The sequence below is a fragment of the Chiroxiphia lanceolata genome, chromosome 7 (assembly GCF_009829145.1).
Source record: "Chiroxiphia lanceolata isolate bChiLan1 chromosome 7, bChiLan1.pri, whole genome shotgun sequence".
Taxonomy (NCBI): Eukaryota; Metazoa; Chordata; class Aves; order Passeriformes; family Pipridae; genus Chiroxiphia; species Chiroxiphia lanceolata.
This window is the reverse complement of record NC_045643.1, coordinates 35,039,852-35,060,905: the sequence shown is the minus strand read 5'-3', so window position 1 is coordinate 35,060,905 and position 21,054 is coordinate 35,039,852. Positions and strand designations below refer to the sequence as shown.

At 36.9% G+C, this 21,054-nt stretch overlaps 1 protein-coding gene across 10 annotated transcripts in view; it reads left to right on the top strand.

Moving 5' to 3' along the window:
• Positions 1-21,054, top strand: part of LRP1B (LDL receptor related protein 1B) — a 672,101-nt gene that overhangs the window by 262,213 nt on the left and 388,834 nt on the right. For all 10 annotated transcript variants that reach the window (XR_004358017.1, XM_032693191.1, XM_032693192.1 and 7 more), the window contains one exon: positions 11,361-11,498. Coding sequence is in view for 9 of the 10 variants with exons in the window: in XM_032693191.1 (XP_032549082.1) it covers positions 11,361-11,498 (138 nt within the window). In the remaining variant the exon portion in view is untranslated. The remainder of the gene's footprint in view (positions 1-11,360; positions 11,499-21,054) is intronic.

Genomic DNA, 21,054 nt, shown 5'->3' with positions numbered 1-21,054 from the left:
CAATATTGGAGCAAATAGTCTTGATAGCAATCATCAGTCCAGCTCAGCACACTCTGTTGTGATTATCTGGAAATCTCTTCACCACCTATTGTGAAAGAGATGAAATACTTTCAATAAACTGTTTTTTTCTGACTGTTAAAAATACAAGCATATCTCCATTTCTATCATCAACATGCTAATTTTGCCTAATTAGTTTATCACCATAAAATTCTAGTATGGATGCATAAAATCTTTCTAAAAATGGTGTGTACATGTGTCAAGACAAGTTGTGTTCTATGTCCATTTTAATTTATAATGTTTTATCTTTTCATATAGACTTACGTGGAAGAGGTTTAATTTTAGTTCATATTTCATAACAATAAGTTAATTTTTGGGGTTTTTTTGTCATTCTGATTAGGTTACATACCTAAGATTTTAATAATGGCTTGGATCCCTTTAAATATTGTTATATAAAACAAAAGGGTTTGGTTTTTTTCTCATTTTGGAGTATGGTTTTTAAAGACTGTTCTATGACATAACACACCTCTTTGCCAGACCTTGATGAGCACCAATAAAGGCTGGATTACTTAGTAAGCACTATCTCAAGCTCCCCATGATGGAAGTCATTCCATGAATCTTGTGGCTTAACAGCACTACTGTATTGAAGAGAGGAGACAAGGCAGATTGAGATCACAGAATAGTTTGTGTTTGAAGGGACCTTTAAAGCTCATCTAAGTTCAACCCCCTGCAGCGAGCAGGGACATTTTCAACTAGATCAGGTTGGTCAGAGCTCTGTCCCTCCTGAATTTGAATGTTTCCAAAAATGGCATATCTACCATTATGAAGCATGACATGAAATAAAAAAACAACTGCTTCTCTTTTCTCATTTAAGCTCTTTCTCGAGACTAGTGGCTTTCTTGTCTCTCTCCAGTACCTCCTCACAACATACCTTGAGTCACACCTGAGATTTGCACAAATTGCTCTTACATCGTAGTGATGAATCACGCTTGAGCATAGCAGGTGTTGGTCAGAGTTTTTACATCTCAACTGTATCTTTTTCTCAGGTTTATAGCACTGTTCCTTTTAGAAGAAATGCTGCCAGATATGGTAAAAGATGAAAAGTTGAATGTATTTTGGGATATTGTCTTCAGCCTCCAGTAGATACCAGCACTGAGGTGTTAGCCTGTGTCTCAGCCAAAGTCTCTGTGCTTCTGGACTCCCTTTTCTCTTGAATCCTCTGAAGTGTTCAGCTGTTCTAGGGCATGGTGGAAGACTTAAAATACGCTATAAGCACTGAAAGTCTAAATACTCAGCTCTGAGAAGCTGTGCTGATGTGGGAGAAAACATCTCCATAGTTCTGCTGAGTGAGCAGAATTCAGCAGGCAAATAATACTTTTAACCCCACTGTATGTCCTCTGTATTTCACATGAAATTGTTCTTGCTTCTTCAGACTGGCCAGACTTTAATGCCCCCATCCCCTTCACTTGGCGAGGATTCTGTTACAAGGCAGGCACAGTTTCCTGGAAATTCCACTCTGCTGGACTATTATATTAGTGGTGAAATACCAGTTTTTGCTTCGAACAACATTATCACACAGAATTACACTGAAAACGACATTTTAAAGCATTGCTTCAGATACACCATGAACACTTCAGCTCTTTGCAGGCTGCCCCTGCAGAAACCTCCAGGAGCTGCTGAGCGGGTGGATAAGGATCACATCTCCAGGTATTTGTATCGAATCACAGCGGAGGCGGCCTGGCCTTGAGTTCAGTAAAATCTTCTTTCAAAGAGACTGGAGCTGAATGAGCTGGAAGCCTCCCATTAATTTCATTAGTACATGTCCAATAATGGGGGATGATCCTGCTTGAAAGGGCTAAGATTTACTGGGGGGGTGTCTGACGTGGGCTCTTTGTCAGCCTCCACCCCACTGTTAGCAGGAGGCATTTTGGGTTTTGTGTTGGGAAACAGATACAAGCAAGGCTGAATCATGTTAAATAATGCCTCTTCAGAATTATTCTAAGAGTACCAAAATGTGGAGGGAAGGCTATTTTATTTTGTAGCTGGTAAACATGTGAAACTAATTTTCTCTCCCAATTGTAGTACTTATAACACTGCAAAGAACTTTAGAAGTCTCTAAGAACTACTAATTTAACACTTCCTGAAAGTAATACAGGAGTTTTTTACCAGTTGTTCTAATGTTTTGCCCATCTGAGGTTTTGTTCACCTCTTTTCATTACATGGATACGTTGTGAGAGATGGAAACTGTGCTGTGATATACACTACAAGATATGTTATTTTTTGTTCGAAATTAAAGACATTCCAGGTAATTTTACATTTATAGGCTAATACCCAGTCAAATAGGACCCCCAGTGTCTACACAACATGAAGCCCTGTAATTTTTATCTTTTTGACACAGTCTAAACTCCAACAAACCCGATTCAATCTTTTATAGTGTTATATTTTGTACTTAGAGCAATTAAAATTGGTTCTCATCATTTCAGTGCATGACTGCATAAAAAGAAACAAGTTATACAATTTATTTTAATTAGATGTAATTTATACGTCTGTGTACAAAATAAAAACGAATAAATTTGTGATTGCAAACTGCCTAGCTCAGTTTAAAAATGCATGAGATCTATTCCTAAGTTTCTGCATTCAAGCTGAATTAAACATATAAGATAATCTTTAAAATGAATAAGTAATACAGATTTAATAACTTTTTTCTTAAAAAAAAAACCACCCTCAAATACCTGGAAAATGTTGGCCCTCTAAGCTAAATTTTCATATGGTTACAGAAAACAGTTATGCATTTTAATGGTAAATTTCTATCCCAAAATCATAAATAAAACATGCATGTTGATACTAACATCATCTGCTGAAAAGTCTTAATGCATTGCAAACGAGATGAAAACTTCATGTTTTGCTGCCTAAAGTAAGAAGTTAAGGTATCAGTGTATGTTCTAGTCCTTTCTTGTTTTTAAAACAGTATCTTATGTTATAAATCTCATCAAACCCTGTGAAATTTCACATTATTTGGGACTTGAGAACTATTTCTGGGTTTGAATTCCATCTCTGCTGATGCAAACATGAGCTTGGTAAATTCTTTCTCAATCCATAGACTTTTCTGAGGTTGTGTGGGGGTGCATAAATGTTCATAAGATGTAGGCCATGGATTTCCATCAGAATTTCGAGAGCTTGTTACAGATGTGATCCAGGAAAAGTCTCCTTCTATCCCTCTATTTTAATAGAATTTCTGCATTCTAATGAAGAGTCAAGCTGGAACATGACGGAATGGAATATAAAGAGAGATGAATGATGTAAATATAGTCAAATAGATTTTTATGTCTAAAAGAGCTGCTGTGCTGCAGAGGTTCAGGTCCCATGTTGTTGTTGTATCCAGCCCTTCCACTGCACAATTATCTTGTTTTATAAAGAACATCTACATGCATTTTTCCGCGGACATTTATACACTTGGGCTATGTAAATATAACATAAGTGTTGAAGTGCTACAATATTGCTAGTATGAGGTACATTAATTGTTTAAGTAATTAACACTTCTTTTGTTCACCTCATATAATTTTTCTCAAACTGAGACTCCATTAGCCTGTTCTGTATTGTGTGCAGACATCAAGTCATTACAACAGTTGACACAAGAAAGCCTTGAGATGTGTGACACTAATTAAATCAAAATCTCCAAATTAAAAATAGGTTCCTTATAACTAATGAGGAGTGACCATCTACATGAGACAATATTCATTTTTTACTTCATTGATCATAAATTATTTTTAGTGGGTTGTAGTAAATCACCTAAAAAATCCATTAGCAAAGCTTTTCTGTCCCTGCAAGTACAAAGAATATTAATTATTTTTGCTGCCTGAAAACACACTTTTTTTTCTTCCTCTTCCTTCAGTCTTCATTGACAAATGTTTGCAAAGCAATTCTCCAGAAATAACCAGGGATTATAAATTTGCAATGGCTTTACTTATGTAGGTACATATGAGGACATTCCTTTGTATTCTGATACATCCTATATGCAAGAGCTTAATAAAAGTGTGGTTTGGGTTTTTAATTTTTAGAGACTGTAGCAAAGAGCATAAATTCTCTCACCTATATAGTAAGTTTTACTGCTCAACTTGAAGATGTGGTCATTGAGAGAGTATATAAAAATACTAAAACTCATTGATCTGTAACTGTATTATGTTGGGCAGTTGTGATGTAAGATTATCATAGTGAGAATTGTTTTTTGTTTTTAATCAAAAATCACTGCCATGCTGAGCCTTGGCAGGCAAGATAGAGACTTGGTTTTTAAGAAAAATTCATGCTAGATGTGTCCTCTTGTGGGTTCTTCATTCTTCTTGCTTCCAAACAACAACCTGATATTTTTATTAGTATTTTCTGACTGCAAAGAGCTTGGTGTTTTTTGATAGCTTGTGTGAGATAATACTTTATCTTCCATACTATATAATGGTTATATTATTGCACTTATGACAATTTTAAATGAAAATTTTAAGGTGAAGGGTGAAATTTAGGAACATTTAAGAAATACCAGAGGTTTAAAAATTGTATGAGACCCATTTCTAATATTTAAATTCACAATTCCAGGGTATTATAGGATGGGGAATGGAGAAAGTGATGTATGGTATTAGCATGCTAGTAGGTCATATGTGTATATGAACCAGCAGAGAGAATAGAATGTTTTGATTTAAGCAAAAGGGCAAAAATTAAGATATTTACCTTAACTTTAGTAAAGGCCGGGTATTTAAATCATAAAAATATGTAACTTTTGGTCCTTGTCTGTTCCTCTGTAAAGTAAAGTTAGGTGTTTGCATTACCCTTTCTTCTAAACCTAATTTTCATTCTGGTACAGTGTGGCAGTGTTAAAGCACTATATATTTATTAATTGATTTATTATATTAATCTTCTGACACAGAGGGAAAGAATATTGGAACTCCCCAGGCTACTTAAATCTCATTTCCTCTCCACTTCTTTTTGCCATCATTTGTTCTTTGGTGTTTCTGTAACTAAAGAGGCTGCAGAACAGTCAGAGAGAAGTAAGGTTTGATGTTGCCTTTGTGGACATGGATTTCACTGATCAGCCTTAAACTTGTTTAAAAAAAATAATAAAACAAACAAAAAAATCACACTGCCATAGTATTCAATCCAGAAATGGTTAAACTTAGCACTGTTCAGTGGAAAATTACTCCAGTCTTGTAGAATTGTTATATTAGATGTTTTTTGGCTGAGGAGGTGTTTTTTTCCTCCCTTTTCCAGGTGAATTTTCCATTTTAGATAATTTTGGGATGCAAAATGTCCAACTTAATTTAGAAATACAGGTGGACTTGCTTCTATGAGCTGATTTTACTGTTATCAGTCTGAATACCTCCATGGCTTTTATAGCTTTATTAGGAACATTAATGTTAGGTGAAAACCACTTTTAATTCAGGTCCTGATTTTGGTGGCTGCTCTTGGCCTGACCACCCAGAGAGCATTATTCTGGCTCCAGCTCCATCCCAGCCTGTGTGCCCAAGGGATTTTGGGATAATGATCCAAAACTGAGTTGTTTCAGAAGGATTTCCTCTACCTCTTTTTTCCTCTTCATCAGCCTTTGTGCAACCTTCAGCGTAGCTTTTCTCCTCTCTCTGGTGACTATCAGCTCCATTACAGTAGAAAGGATGAGTCCTGTGGCTCTCTTAATTATTTACATCTGTGTAGTGAAGATGAGCAAGCATCTGACACACAGAAAGCAGTGATCAGGAAAAAGATGGCCAGAGGGAAGGTGTTTGCTGAGGGCCAACTTAAACAGAGCTCCTGACAGAGCTGTTATTGTGGCAGTATGCAAACAATGTTCATGGTTTGAAACCAAAAGAAGGATTTAAACAATTAAAGTTGCATAATCTTAGATCTTGACTGTCTGCTGTTTGATTTTGTGTAACCACTGAGAGGAAGAGGTAGAGGCAAGCAAGTGTAGAGCATCATACACCCATCCATATGCTGTGTTTTGCACCTCTGAGTACATTTGTACATAATACTGGTGCTAAAAGCCTGTCACAGGAGTATAGAAATTGGAGTTTTGTGTGCCATATGAGGCTTGTTAAGCTTTATAATTAGATAACCTTTTGAACTATTTTGTCTACCGTAACACACAAAATTGGAAACCATCCTTTGGAACGGGATTCTAATGTGGTTTTCTTTTTCTTTTTTTCTTTTTTTTAATTACGAGTTTTTGACTGACCAAATTTTATATCATAGAATCACAGAATCCTTTAGGTTGGAAAACTCCTCTAAGATCATCGAGTGTAACTGTTAACCCACTACCACTGAGTTCACTGCTGAACCATGTCCCCAAGTACCACATCCACACACCCTTTAGATATCTCCAGGGACAATGACTCCACCACTTCCTTGGGCAACTTGTTCCAATGCCTGATCAACCTTTTGCGAAAGAAATTTTTCCCAATATCCAATCTAAACCTCTCCTGGTGCAACTTAGGCCATTTCCTATTGCCCTGTCCCTTGTTACTCAGGAGAAGAGACTGACCCCCATCTCACTACAACCTCCTGTCAAGAGAATTGTAGAGAGTGATAAGGTTCCCCCTTGAACCTCTTTTTCTCCAGGCAGAGCCCCCCCAGCTCCCTCAGAGCTGGGTACCCCAGAACTCCTTCCCCGGCTCTGTTGCCCTTCTCTGGACCTGCTCCAGCCCCCCAAAGTCTTTCTTGTAATGAAGGGCCCAAAACTGAGCACAGGATTCAAGATGTGGCCTCACCAGGCACGACCAATGCAAATCTTTGATTGGATTTGGGAAACTTTGCCTTGGATAGCTGGTTTTGCTGTCCCTGTATAAAGCACAATGAGTCAAGGCCTGTTGACACTCCTGCTTTTATAAAGAGAGGGCAGAGATGAGACACTTGTTGCTGGGCATATCAGGGCTGTGAGTCAGCACAGATGACTGGTTTTCAAACTGTGGCAACTCAAAGCCATCTTTTGATTTCTGGAGTTCTTAGTTTCCTCTTTGTTTCTGTTTGTTTCAGTAGTGCTTTCTACAGCCTTATTTCCTCTCCTTTGGCCATAAGTTGTGAGGGTGTGCTATAGATATATTAATTCATTTGTCACTGGTTTTATTCTTTCCTGTGAAGTATTATTTTGGAGTCAGTATGCTCTGTCTGCGAGGTCAGAGGCTGCAAACAACACAATACTTCTCCTACTTTCCTCTTCAATTGTCCACATCTTACTATGTTTAATATTCTCCTTCTTTCATGGACTGCTGAATACCTGAATTAATTAATTGAAGGTGACTTCAAATTTATATTAATTATCAGTCTACATGGTTGAATAAAGCTCATGGATGAAAGTAGCAATGAATAAGGGGTTACTTATGATATCTAAATCCTTGTTAAATATTAAATCCTTTCTTTGCATATATATGATACCAAAGAGTAAAGATTTTAAGTAATTTCCATACATTTATCCCAGTGTTTCAAAGATATTGAAAGTGTGCATCTCGTCTGTGTGAAAAATTACTTTTTTAAAGCAGTTATGAGACTATGTGTGTATCTATAGACATTAACATGTAGTATTCAGCCTTTTGGAAGATTTCAAAAGAGAAGTAGGAAGATTTCAAACATTTCACTAAAAAAAAAAAAATCATGGAAGTATAGTCTCTTTTTCCCATTAATCTCTAATTTTCCCACAAAGTAACTTCTGATGGCCATAACTTAGTTAACAGAGAGAAAAATCCTCACAATCTTACATATATGTTTGACAAGCCACATACTGTATTGTACCATAGTGCTTTTATTTAAGCCCATATTTACCCAGAGAGATCCCAAAATTTGTGTGGATTATTCTTCTTCTTAAGAATAGAATTGAATTCAAGGGCTGTGGAATAAGGTTTTGTTCAGGATAACTGCTCACTGTGGAGAAGATTCACTCCATAAAGACACTTAGGAGAGCAGGAAGGATCTGTAAGTCACTGATGTACAGCAGAAATGGGAAATTTGAAGACATCACACAGTTTGGTATAATTAGTTCTTATGGCTGAGGACAGCTCAGGATTAGAGCTGCTCAGAAGATGCTGGTCTTGAAGTAAATTGGATGCAGTGATGTAAAAGGGATGTACCACATTTGGCTGCCTTGTCTTTTAGTTAAAATTCTAACTAGTGGCCTAAGATGTTGAAGGAAAAAACACTTCCTAAAAGCTCAGCTGAGAAAGACAAAGGTGAAAAAATAAACAGAGAAGTAGCAGATTTTATGCTTTTTTTGGTCACAGTTGTCAAATAGGAACATCTCTAAATGAGTTGGCAAGAAGTGGGGAATGTGTTTTACTGTAATAACATTTTGTGGACTTTGAATTTGTGCTGGGCTCCTTAGTATGTCTCCTTTTGCAAATATCTTTTTTTTTTCATATTTGTAACCCCTTAGTAAACTTAACATAAAAAGTTGTACCTTTACTTGCATTGAATTAGTGTGTTTCTAGAAGAAGGAAACATACATCATGAAATAGTGTTCCTCCATAATTTTTGCTAATAAACACTTGTATATTGTTTATCATAAAAAAAGTTAGTGGAAGTAATCAGCTTGTAGATTCTTGGCTGTATTCTCTAGTTTGAGATTTAGTATAACACTGCCTGAAGTGAGGGAATTTTGGTTTTCATTAAACATAAGCTGAAGACAGATACCATGTCAGAAGTGAATGATAAAATGATAGTTCTGGTGATGGTTCTTTAGCGTGAAACAAGAGCTCATGTTTGGTTAATCCCATTGTCTCCTGCTGGAGGATTCACAAGGACTCTCTTTCCATCTTTCCTGACGTAAGAGCACCTTCTCTGAAGGGACTTCAGCCTGTGAACTGCACAGGTATTGCCAAAACATGATGCAATTTTCTTCTGTGCTTTCTCACATGCTGTGAACAAACAGTGAGTGTGTCATGGTGTGACTAGACCAGAAATGGTGTCCTGGCTGATTCAACAGCCAAAGAAACCCAGATCCAGAATGAATCTCCTTCCTTTGTTTAGCCTATCTACCCCTGGGCACAGGCTGCTTTCTGGCTATTCCAGGGCTCTGCCTAACCTTGGTACCCTCACTGGGCGCAATCCTGACCCCCACCCATGGGTGAACACAGTGCCTCGTCTCTGGGGAGGTGCCCAGTGCTCCAGTCACCCTCCACTTGGGCTGGGCCTGCAGCCCAGGGGTAAAAAACCCTGTGTCCCTGGCTCAGCTCCTGCCACTCTACTCTTTTCCCATTTCTCAACCATCTGTAGAGAGACAATGACTCAAGGAGACAGCTGGATTTTCTGCTGCCTGACCCAGTCTCTGAGCTGTGCAGCCCTGCGTGAGCAACGCTGCTTCCATCCTCTTTGTCCTCCAAGCAGCATCCCAGTAGGAGTGTTTGAAGCATCGAGATGGTGTATTACCATAATTGCAGCCAGTAGTTTTGACTATTTTTCCACCAACTGGCAAGGCTAGGAATTATTATGTCTCTTGAAGGGAAGAAAAGACACCATCCGTCTTTTATATTCTTTGTATTCTTGCACTGATGTAAAATACACTGAGATTATTTTGAAGAAGAACACTTTTAAATTCCTTTTCCTGAAGTTCACTTGATAACACTGCCAGAAGTGGATGTCTGTTAAAGGGAGAGGGAAGAGGAATAAACAAGATAAAAAGCTACTCATCTTTATTTGCATTAGACATTTCAAAAAGTGCAGCAGCTGGGAAGGATTCAGTGGGAAAAGCAAGTGCTGCTTCAAAGTATCACAACATGCAGCTTGCTTTGGCTTATTTTTTTTTTTTTATTCAGTGAGGGTGGTAGGAATTGTGAGCAGAGTGCGCTTGGAACCTTCTGTCTTCTTCCACTGACATTGATGATTGAGACCTGTTAACTTTTAGAATCATTTTGAGAACAAAATAAGTCACAAAACTTCTATAAAACTAGGCTTTTTGGGTCTGAAGTTCATCTTCATTTTTAAGTCAAATTGACTTCCAGAGCATCGTGCTTGTAAACAAACACAAAGTACATATGAATTTATCTTAATCATATGAATAAGTTAATGGCTTCTAATCTTCTGCTTTCACAAGTGGTGCACAAAATTTCTCTTGGAAAAAAAACATTATGAGTAATACTTCCTGAAGCATATTTCAGTTTCCCCTCCTATGTTTCCAATCAAAGAAATCTAATTAGGAAGCTCCCCTACTAGTACTTTGAGTTAGAGAATATATTTAAAATTGCAGGATGTTTGTGTCCTGAAGGAATATTGTATTTTAAAAGCAAGAAGCATCAAATTAAAATTAAATCCCAAAATCTTGATAGACAGGAGCATATCAGACTAGGCTATTAAGATTTTAAATGCTAATTAAGAGATTCATTCTTTTCACTCATAAAATTTAGAAGATATATATATATTTATTTATATAGTTTTGGTCACAGATCTCAAGCTTTCTGTTTGATAGCCCTTCAGCAGTCTTGGGTTTATATGTAAGTAATGCAAGTACCATGGTTGACATGATCACAGACCTAATTTTTTTTAAAGTACGTTCTCAATTTTAGAAGAAAAAAGATTTTTTCCACTCCTGACCCCCTATCACAGTTACTCTAACATGATAAATAAGCAAGTTAGTACTGGCAAATCAGAAAATTATTTTGGTTTTGTTAAATGTTTGGGGGGGAGGGGGTGTTTGGGGTTTTTTTGTTTGTTTGTTTGTTTTTTATTTTTTTTTTAAATCAGTCAGAACCCTTTCTAAGAGATAAACGAAGGAGATCCCTGAACTCCCTCAAAAATCCCTATACTTAACACTTCAGAGTGTTAAGTGTTAAGGGGACAGAGATAAGTGATTGCAGCGGGGGAGGTTTCCCGAAGGGAGCAATCACAGCATCCTTATTCTCTCCCTGCCATCCCGGGCTGTGCAGTTCCAGAGGCAGACTCCTGGGATGGAGCAACAGTTTCTCTTGATCTAATGCAGCCATAAATATGTGACATTTATATGTAATTTCATAAATATCTACAATTATCTGCGTAGCACGACAGTGAAGGTAAATACTGGTACCTATTACTCTTGATGTGATTCTTGATAGGCTGTTCACAGGACAATTGAAAAATCTTAAGATACGTTTTAGTGTCTGCAAAGCTTATTTCAGCAAATGTAAAACACCTGTATTTTGGGAAATAATCCTCTGACCCACTGATTTCCTTTTAATTACAGGAGTCATTTCTTGATGACTTTAATTCTCCTAAATACACTCATGACAATGCAGTAAAATCTGCAAAATTAACTAATACATGGAGTGATGCCCTTAGCTTTAAAAAGGGAATGAAGTGTAGAACCTTCTTTGTCTTGTTGTGGATGTAAAAACATGTATAAGAAGTTCTCTCTCTGTTTTTTTTAGGTCCTGAGGAAGCAGATTTCAAGTGCACCCCGAATTTTGTCAGCTGCATTGGTACCAACAAATGCATTCACTTGTCCCAGCTCTGCAATGGTGTCTATGACTGCTCTGATGGGTATGACGAGGGAGTTCATTGCAGGGGTGAGTAAATGTGCTCAGGAAAAATTCCTTTAAGCTGGAATCTTCTATTGTGTTTTAATTTTGAATTCAAAGAGAACCAGAACTTACTTCTTTGAAACACATATACGTATATATAGATGTGTGTGTGTGTGTGAGTATGCACGTAACAACCAAAAGCAAAACTCACAGAGACATATTTTAATATTATTATTTTAATTTTTTTTTAAATTTTATAAATATTTTGCGTGAAGAAAATGCAAGTAAAAGCACAAGTTTTCAGACTTCATGGGTTACTAAGCTTGTGTGATGGAGATAGTTATATCAAAAGAAGGATGAGGAAGCTCTTTTGTAGTGAGCAGCATTTGAGCAGCACACTGTTTGCCAGGATATTTTTTTTCCTTATAACTTTTTTTTAAACAAAAAAGCAAAAGAAAACCCCTGAAAAATACATTAAATTTACTAAGAGCATTATTTTGGGTTGAAGACCTGCTTTTGGGAAGATTTTACTCTGATAATCTACTGTTTAAGAGTGCAGTTACCAAATTCTGACAATGACAAATCTTGAGCAGAAGTTGGTGGAGGTCAACTCTTTTAATAGCTCTACTACTCAGGTGACTTAGTGAGGTCTGCCTTGGGGATAGTTATAAGTCCAAATCTTGGATACCATGAGTCAGTTCTTTTCCATCAGTAGATTTCTAGATGAATGATTGTTGATGATCCTCAACAGATCTCATGTTCAAAACCAGAAACTCAGAGACAGGTCCTGGGACTTTTGCCACAATCCAACATGACAATATACAGTAAAAGATACAATTAATGGTATAGTTCAGAAAGTTAAATTAGAATTTAAGATTTTATGTGGGCGTATTTTTGGAGCTGTCAGAGTATAAGTCGGCACCAAAAATAAACCACGTGGAAAAAACAAATTAAAATAAGAAGAAAAACCAAATGCCATCTGGAATTAATCAGTGTAATACTGCTGACTTCACAAAACTACAAATGGTTATTTTTATATAACCAGGTAAGGATACAGGCTGTCATAAGATATATGACAGTTCTTATTCACAGTGATAGGAATCATTTCTCTTCTTGAAGGCTCAGCTTTTGATTAGTCCTTCTTCAATGGGCATTATACAAAATTAAAATTTGTGTCAGCATATTGGTTTTAGCACTGGTCCCAGAATCCAAAAAAACCCCAGAAATTAAACTGGCCAAAGCAGTGTTTGGCCCATACTGAAACCTTCTGATGATGCAGGTGAGTGTTTTTCAGAGGACAGTATTAATCCATTAAGCACTGTTTAAATGTATAGTCTTCAAAAATTCATGTATTTGTATAAATTACTCTGGGTTAAATGGCAGAGGATTAAAAACTTCCAGTGCTGAAAAATTATTGCATTATAACTGTCTTGTATTTTTATTGTGTTTTAACTCTTTAAATCAGGACATTGAAGTAATTAGATATAAATAGGCTAAAAATAAAATCCTGTGTTAGTGGAAATGAAATATGTTTACTTTTCATTGTAACATTTTGTACATGTAGCCTGTACTTTGGAATGGGATATCTTTATTCATGTCCTTTTAATTTAAGCTCTCATGCACCTTGTAAGGTTGATGTTGATTCCCATTCCTTTCTTTATTATCATACATGAATATGAAAACCGCCCAATGGAAAAATTAATGTCTGCTCTAATAAATCACCACAGAGTTTAGTTAAACATTCTAAACAAACATTTAGTCTCTGCCACTCAGAGCACGTAGGTAATGAAGTCTCACAGTACCTCATCTAGGAAATGGTTAACAACTCATTAATACTGGTTTTTGTGGAAATTACATATTTTGATTTGCTTATTAGAGGCAGTACTGGAAATTATCAGTGGAAACGTTTCTGTCAACACAGAAAATAAATACAGAGAACAGTAATTTTACATGGTTTGATCACGTGGTTTGATACAAACAACTGCTACTAATGTGTCATTACATTCCTATGTATTTTAAATATTTGGTATGAATACTTTGTAGTTGTAATTGTTCTCTCTACATATATCAGAACAATGCTTGGATAACCATTGAGTCATTCTGCTGTACCTTCTGAGTCTTTGAACACACGAATCATATATTTAGCTCATCTGTGTGGCCAAAAGCTGCAAAGTGACTTCAGATATCCAGCCAAATAGCTTTTTCCTTATATTAATCACAGAAGTGACATCCTCAATATGTTCCACTTTAATTAACATCTTTCATGTGAAATTTGATATTGAAGAAGATAGCAATTTTCAATATTCAATTGCAAACAACTCAGCTGGTCACAGAGCTGACGATTTTAAAATAATCTATTGCTGGTGACACTGATAGTGCTCTGTAAAGTCACACTCCAAGCACCAGGAAAATAAGTTATGGTGAAATATGGGGGCTGTGACCAGGGTAAAGACCATTTCAGTGCACAGGTCACTCTAAAGGGGTGAAAGCTTCTAGTAATGCTTAAGAACTAATGGAGATTAAGCATTCAGTAGCTGGAACTATCCTAATTTCTTTCTCTAAATTTAACATTCTTATGTTAATTCGTTACATTGCAAATTTTAGGGATATACTGAGGCATGCACCTTTCCCTGGCAAGCGAAAATATGGTCATATCTGCAGTGTGAAATGGTAATGTATGGGAAATTTCAAGGAAATAGTAGTAAATACAATGACATTCCTGTCTCATCATCTCTTATTTCAGACACATATATGTTTTTGCTGGTGAATGTAATGCATAAATTCAGGAGGGGTTGTGGCAACGTGAAATAAAAAATGTTTTATTATGTATGGTTGTTTCAGATTATGTGATTCAGTGTCCTTCTGAGGAGAAGGGGGCGAGTAGTTCACTGAATTTGAAACTCAGAGCATATCATAGTGATAAGACATCTGTATTTGGATTCCTTGTTATTTTTTGACTCATTAAAAATCCTTTCAAGAGGCTGAATAAACAAGGGATCAAAGTATCTACTAACCCTTTCTATAAAGCTTAGGCTGGGATGGGACTGTTAATCTTTCTGTGAGTTATCAGATCCAGTCCTGCTCAATGGGGGAGTTCTTCCCATCAGCTCTTTGGAGGGTTGATAAGGCTCAGGTAAAATTTACCCATGCCAAAACTAAAGCCAAGCTCGAGTAGTTCTAGTAGAAGACAGATCCAGAGTTACTCTTGACAATTAAGCTTCTTTCTTTGGCACAATTCTCCAGGTTTGTTTTGTTTGTTTGTTTGTTTGTTTGTTTTTCTTTTGAGAGCCAGGCCTTTATTTCAGTTGCATTTGCAGCCACTTTTAAAGCTCAGCCATGCAATGAGCTGAGAACTCTTCTTCCACGGGGGAGCTGCCAAATTGTTGCAAACGTAACTGTTTAGCTCAGAGTCTTTCCTTCCCGTGGTTCATCCCAGTCCTGCCTCTGTAAACCCTGGATGAGCTCACCAGGGGCATCCCTGCAGGAGGCTGGGGCTGGCTGGGGTCATGTCATGTGGCTGCAGCTCGTGCCAGTCTCTCATTCTGAGGTCTTTTTGAAGGTTAAAATACCTCTTCTTCTTCCTTTTTTTCTTTTTTTTTTTTAAAGTTTTAGGAAGAGCTTAGGCAAATATCCGTCATGGATTAGTTGTGGTAACCTGGCCTTGAGTAGGTAAAGGGTTAGATACATCCTTAAGATAATTTCTAGAGAACTACAATCACATTCCCATGAATCTTAGGAAAGGTGTTTTACAGGGCTGCAGAGGTGATCTGTACAGTTTTAAAAATCAGTGCTTTTGATATATATGTATATGGCAAAATATTTGAAAGTGGTATGCCAAAATTGGGGTTTGATCTGTCTCAGAGCTGTAGGAAATTTAAACTTTTACAGAACGTGGAGATGTCCTTTTTTAATTAACTAAATTATGGAAAAAGTTGTTATTATTATTAATAGCTACTGGAATAGCTGTGCTAAAATTGTAGATATTCCAGCCAGAAAATGCTAAAAGAATACTGAAAAAAATACCAGCACAAATAGAATCCTTCCAAGTCCAAGTCCTCAGATTATTTGGATCTTTATTTGTGATCTGAACCATAATCTCTAAAATCTATAATCAATAAAATATTAAAAAACAAACTCTGCATCATTTAGTGTTAAAAACCTGCGGAACGCATAGAGAAGATTTGGCCGAAAATTATTCTGTTTGTAGCAGCCTATAATCAGAGTATTACTTACCTGTTTAGGCTTTTTGAATGAATTGTTATCATAAGATGAAGATAAATGCTGCTATTACTGAATCATGTTTTTGTTCTGGTCTTCTACAGCTGGAACACTGGGAAATTTTAAGTAGGATTTACCAGAGGGGAAAATACAAATTTCAGAATTTCATGGAGACTTCAGGCCTTTCAAGAATAAGGAAAAATTCTAGAACTGAAAGTTAGGGACCTTTATTTAGATCCTAGTCTTACTTTAAAAAAAAAAAAAAAAAAAAAAAGCTTTTTTTTTTGTTTGTTTGTTTCTCATGAAATTGTGTAACAAGGAAACGAAGAAAACGTAAAATAGTCAAGAATTGTAAATGTTGCTCCATTTTCTCATGTGACTGTTTCTGGAAGGAATGCACACCGGCAAAATAATTCCCTGTGAACTCTTTTGGTTTACTCTGACAAGCTTTAAATCACTCATCCTTTAAGAATGTGATGTACAAAGTGTCACATGAGGTTACTGAATCCTTGGGGCCCCAGGAAATCTCCCAGTGCTCCTGATGTACCAGTGGGGCTGCTAAAACCATCAGGTAACGTCGGGAATGATTCCCACTGCAACTGCTCTGTTTTCAGCATCAAGATTTTTACTTGTGGCTGAGACAGAAAAGAGAAGAAAGTGTAGGCACTAAAATAAAACAATCATAGGTGTTTTTGCTTTGCACCAGGGCTGCTACTAAGGAGCTGTATTTATCTGGGTGAAAGCTTATTTTGTGTTCTTTGGTATCTCCTCATTTCACCATCCAAATATCCAATTTCTTGTACATTACTGTCTTTCCCATCCTTTTGCCTTAATAGAGCATGATGTGGCTCGTTGAAATTAGCCAAGGTCATTTAGTCTATTCTGCTGTCAAGACAAAGAAGTGACGGGCTTGGTGATTTAATAACTTTCCATCACAAAATCCTATTGCAGAAAAGCAAATTAAAGGAGGCTGGTGGGGGGATAGAGCAGTGGAAGATATTTGAGTGATGTGATTTCATCCTACCTTTATGGGCTGTTGCTAAAGAGGTTTTTTAGGCTAGAATTCACAAATGAACACTCTTGTTAAGGTACCAGCATTGACTATGTGGCAAATTAGGTGTAGGATTTAAATGTCTGGCCATATATGATAATAATATATGATAGCAGATCATTATGTAGTGCCTGGTTTGTGGAGAGTGTTGTGATCCTGTCCATTGAGGGCAAAATGTATATCTTGTTTGCTCCCAACCAATATTTCCATTTCAGTTGCAGTATCCATTTTCCTGTGAGAAAATGTTGAATACTGTTCCTTACTGGCAAAATCAAGTGTTGGTCAGTCATGGCCTCCCTGAATACAAACACTGGTTAGTTTTCCTATTTTGAACACATATTTAAATACATAAAATTTCTTCAGGTCACAGAAACCACACTTAGAAAAGGAAATGCAGTGTTGGATGGTTGCACCATGGAGTTCTTTGTTATGAGAGAGAGGAGTAAAAATTTTAACTCAAATATTTCAGTTTTTCTATGACCCTGTTGCCTAATAAAATGCACAGATGTAGCAGACGTTTCTCTGTCATGTTTGAGACAAGATGATGGTAGTTAAGAGGTCCAGTTAGTCATGATGGTAGTCGGGCTCATCTTCAGGGCTGCACAAATGTGATGAAAACAGCTACAGAGTGACATAGGGGATGTGATGGAATGATCAGAGAAAGCTTTGTTCTACTTTCCAGGGATTTAGGTTGAATGGTATTTATTGTTGCCTGCTGTTACTGTTTTGAGGCTGCCCTCTGTTGAGTAAACAAACATTGAAACTCTTACTGTAAGCATCCCCTTTTCAGTTTTATTCCACACTTTTTTTTATCTTTCTGTCGATTAACTGTGTAGAGTTACCTGATTGTTTTTCCCTGTTAATAAACCAATTAACTAATAAAACTCTTTAAGGAATTATCTTATGTAAGAATTGTGAGATACTTTTTGTAAGAATAAATCTCAAAATACTTCTGTGAAGATAAATACTCTGGCCATAATCTCTGTATCAGGAGTTCCAGATATATTCACACGGCGAAACCCCCGACACTCACAAACTCAGCCTGTGAGCAGGAATTGCAACTGCTGCCTGGCTCCCATTAGTTCTCATCACAGGGTAAATCTTAACTGCACTTTCAATATTTAGGCATCAGAGTCAGCTTTTCACTGAGGAGAGACTTGAGGCCAGGCACCAAATGCTTGCAAGACACTGGTAACCTTGTGGCATAGGGAGAAGGAAGCACTAGGTCTGTCTTCACTATCACCTCCAATATTCAGGGAGCAGAGATAGCTTAGACATACTGAATTCTTATTTAGAAGGAATGATGCTTTTTTCAGTTTCCTTTTGGGCATTTTTTTTCTTTTTTGAGATATACAGAAACTATTAAATTTAGACCTATAGCAAAATAATTTAATTAATATTTCTTACATTAACTAATAGTAAAATTATATCTGCTGAATAAAACCACATCTGAGGTGTCTGTCCATCAATAAAACATGTCATTAAATTTCCATGGCCTCTTTTTCCAGTGACATTATTTGCCTATTCATTGCTTCAAACAACAGTTTTAAAATAATTGGGCAACCTGGTGTTTGAAGTGAGGAATAAAAAATTGACAGGCACATGTGCTGAAAAACGTGATTTGGGTCCTCCTAGAGCAATTTATAATGTCAATTTAAATTTGCCGAATGGTATCAAATTGAAGACAGAAAAGAAGCAAGAAAAGAGCAAATTCTGGGGCTAACATCACATAATTTGTCAGAAGTGCAGTTGTCAGTTTTCTGCCTCGGGAGCCCTCAGCCAAGCTTAGGTTAGAAGACTTGGTTTCAAGTTCTTACACTCCTTGCCTGAGGGGATTTGACTTCCCAGCTCCTTATCTTCCCAAGGTGAATAAACAAATGAGCAAACTACAAGCTGTTCTTCGTGGGGGGGTTCGTTTGCTCCTGGGGGACTTTTCCCCCCCCCCCGTGCACTAAACAGTTAAACATTTATTGTAGCAAACACTTGAAGCTCCAGGAGATTTTTCATTTGCATTCTTGTGGCAAAGAGTCAATTCCAGTCTCTTGCTTGTTCCCATCTCAGCAATTAGTTGTGTGTTGGTAACCGAAGTGGTAAATCCTGGGAGCTGGAGTAGATGTATTCCCACCTGGAATATGTAATGCCTCTACACAACATCCACCTGCCTGATCACCTGTATAGGGAATATAGCATATTCTGACTTTTCACAAAATGGAATTTATAGCTGAAAAGAAGAAAATCATATTTTTTTTCTTCTAGGCAAGGACTTCAATTTCTTACCACTTCCCACTTCTTGCATTTTTCAGTTTTAAACTCATGAAGCTGTATAATCAAAAAGTCTAAGTCATTTTCAAATTACGTAACATAGTTTAAAAATTAAAAGTTGCCATCATTTCTGAGACTATGATGAACAAGTCAAGATGTCACCAGCAATTTTAAGTGAGATTGATACTATTCAGTGGTGTGAAGAAGTTTGCTTTGACACATTGAGAAATAACTCTTGCTCTTCCTCTCAGAAGCAAGAACATGCACAGAGCATGTTACAGTACAAAAACTGGTTTTCAGAATTCATTATATCCTCTCAGATTTCAGTCAGTTCAGTTCTCCACAAAAATCTGTGCTGAGAAAGTGTGACTTAATCTTTAACTCACAGGAGCAATGCCTATAATTTACCTGTTGAATGTACAGATTAAAATACTATGAGATGAAATGGAAAGAGTTAAAAATTGTGGGAGAGAGGGGAAAAGAAATAAGAAGAAGTTGTACCATGGGAAAGTACAGACAGTAAATGGCAAGTAAAAAGAATCACTGGAAGCAATCAAGTAAGAAGAGAAACTGGGAAAACAAAGAGACCAGTCAGTAACAAGGTTCAGAATAAGCCTTTATATGAGGGATAGTAAAGCAGACCTGTTTTAAGTCAGTATTCTCTGGGAGTAAGTGCATGAAAGAGTAGGAATGCGTTCCCACTGCACTGACTCATATAAGGAAAGAATTTGCCAGTAGATCCCATAACCTGAGAATATTTTGTCTTTTGTAAAAATGGATGTATTGAAAGCATCGTTGCTGTGCACGAGCAACAACCTGTAAGCAGTGTGCAAGTTGAGAAAAAAATAAATTGGTTACAATGAGACCTGAATCCTACTGGAATGTTAGGCAACATTTTCTTGATTTTAGGTTTCTGGACTGGGCCTATCTGAATCACGGAAGGTCAAAAATCCTCACTCATTAAGAACTAAATGTGGTCTTTTAAACAAATGTCCTGTTTAATTACCAGCAGGCAATCCAGCACAATTTGTTGCTGTCTAAGGTACTTTATATTTTCTAATGGTCTTGCATATTTGATAGCCTCTTTCAAAATCATGCATCAGATTGAAGACATGCTGCTTGGTTAATTGACTTTTTCCCTCTCTTAATGACGTGCATCTCCTAGAATTTTAGCAGAGGTGAGTCCAGCTGCAACTCTTTATATCAGTTCTGTGCACTTCTCACACAACTACAAAGGCAATGTGGTCCCAGCCAAAGCCTGCTGACCCCCAGGGGATCTTTTTGGAGTAGGGACACAGGAGCTGTGACCTATTGACTCTGAGAAAAGTGGACATGTAAGAGATGAACTGCCTTTTGCTGAAGGACAGGAGCTGTTAGTTGCTCTGCCCCATTTTTCTGGGAATCTGGAACACACACTGCCTATTCAGAAATGCTCCTTGCATATTTTTTTCTCCTGCTTTTAGTGGTATTTTACACAGGCAGATAGTGATAGGACAAGGGGGGATGGTTTCAAACTAAAAGAAACTATCCCAAAATAATACCTTGTGCCCTGAACTGGTTGTGTCATCATTTTTATAATAATTTGTTTAGTTACAGTCTTTGTTATTGACTTATAATTTATTTCTTAAAAATAAACATCTCCATTTAATGAGCATTCAGATCTTATTTACTTGCTAAAGTAATTTCTTGAACAAAACCAATATGAAGTCACATTTTTTGTTCCACTTTACAATATTTATGTAGAAAAGTTCCACTTGGATTCAAGGTATTGTAGAAAGCAACACAGGCTTACAGATAAAAAAAAAAAAAGAGAATAGTTCACAATTCTGAAGTAGCAGAACATTTAGTTGTCTTTTAGCAAATTGAGCTTTTTTAATCCATTGAAGACAATGAAGCAGAATTTCATGAAACATTTATGTGCAGGTAATTTTTAGGTTTCTACAAGAAAGACATGAATATAGTTTTAAATTCTCAAACTAATGGCATGCACTGACACCAAGAGGATAAGAAAGGATGGGAGTAAGTTCTGTTCTGCAAATTGTTGCATAAAATGAGCACAGTTACATTAAA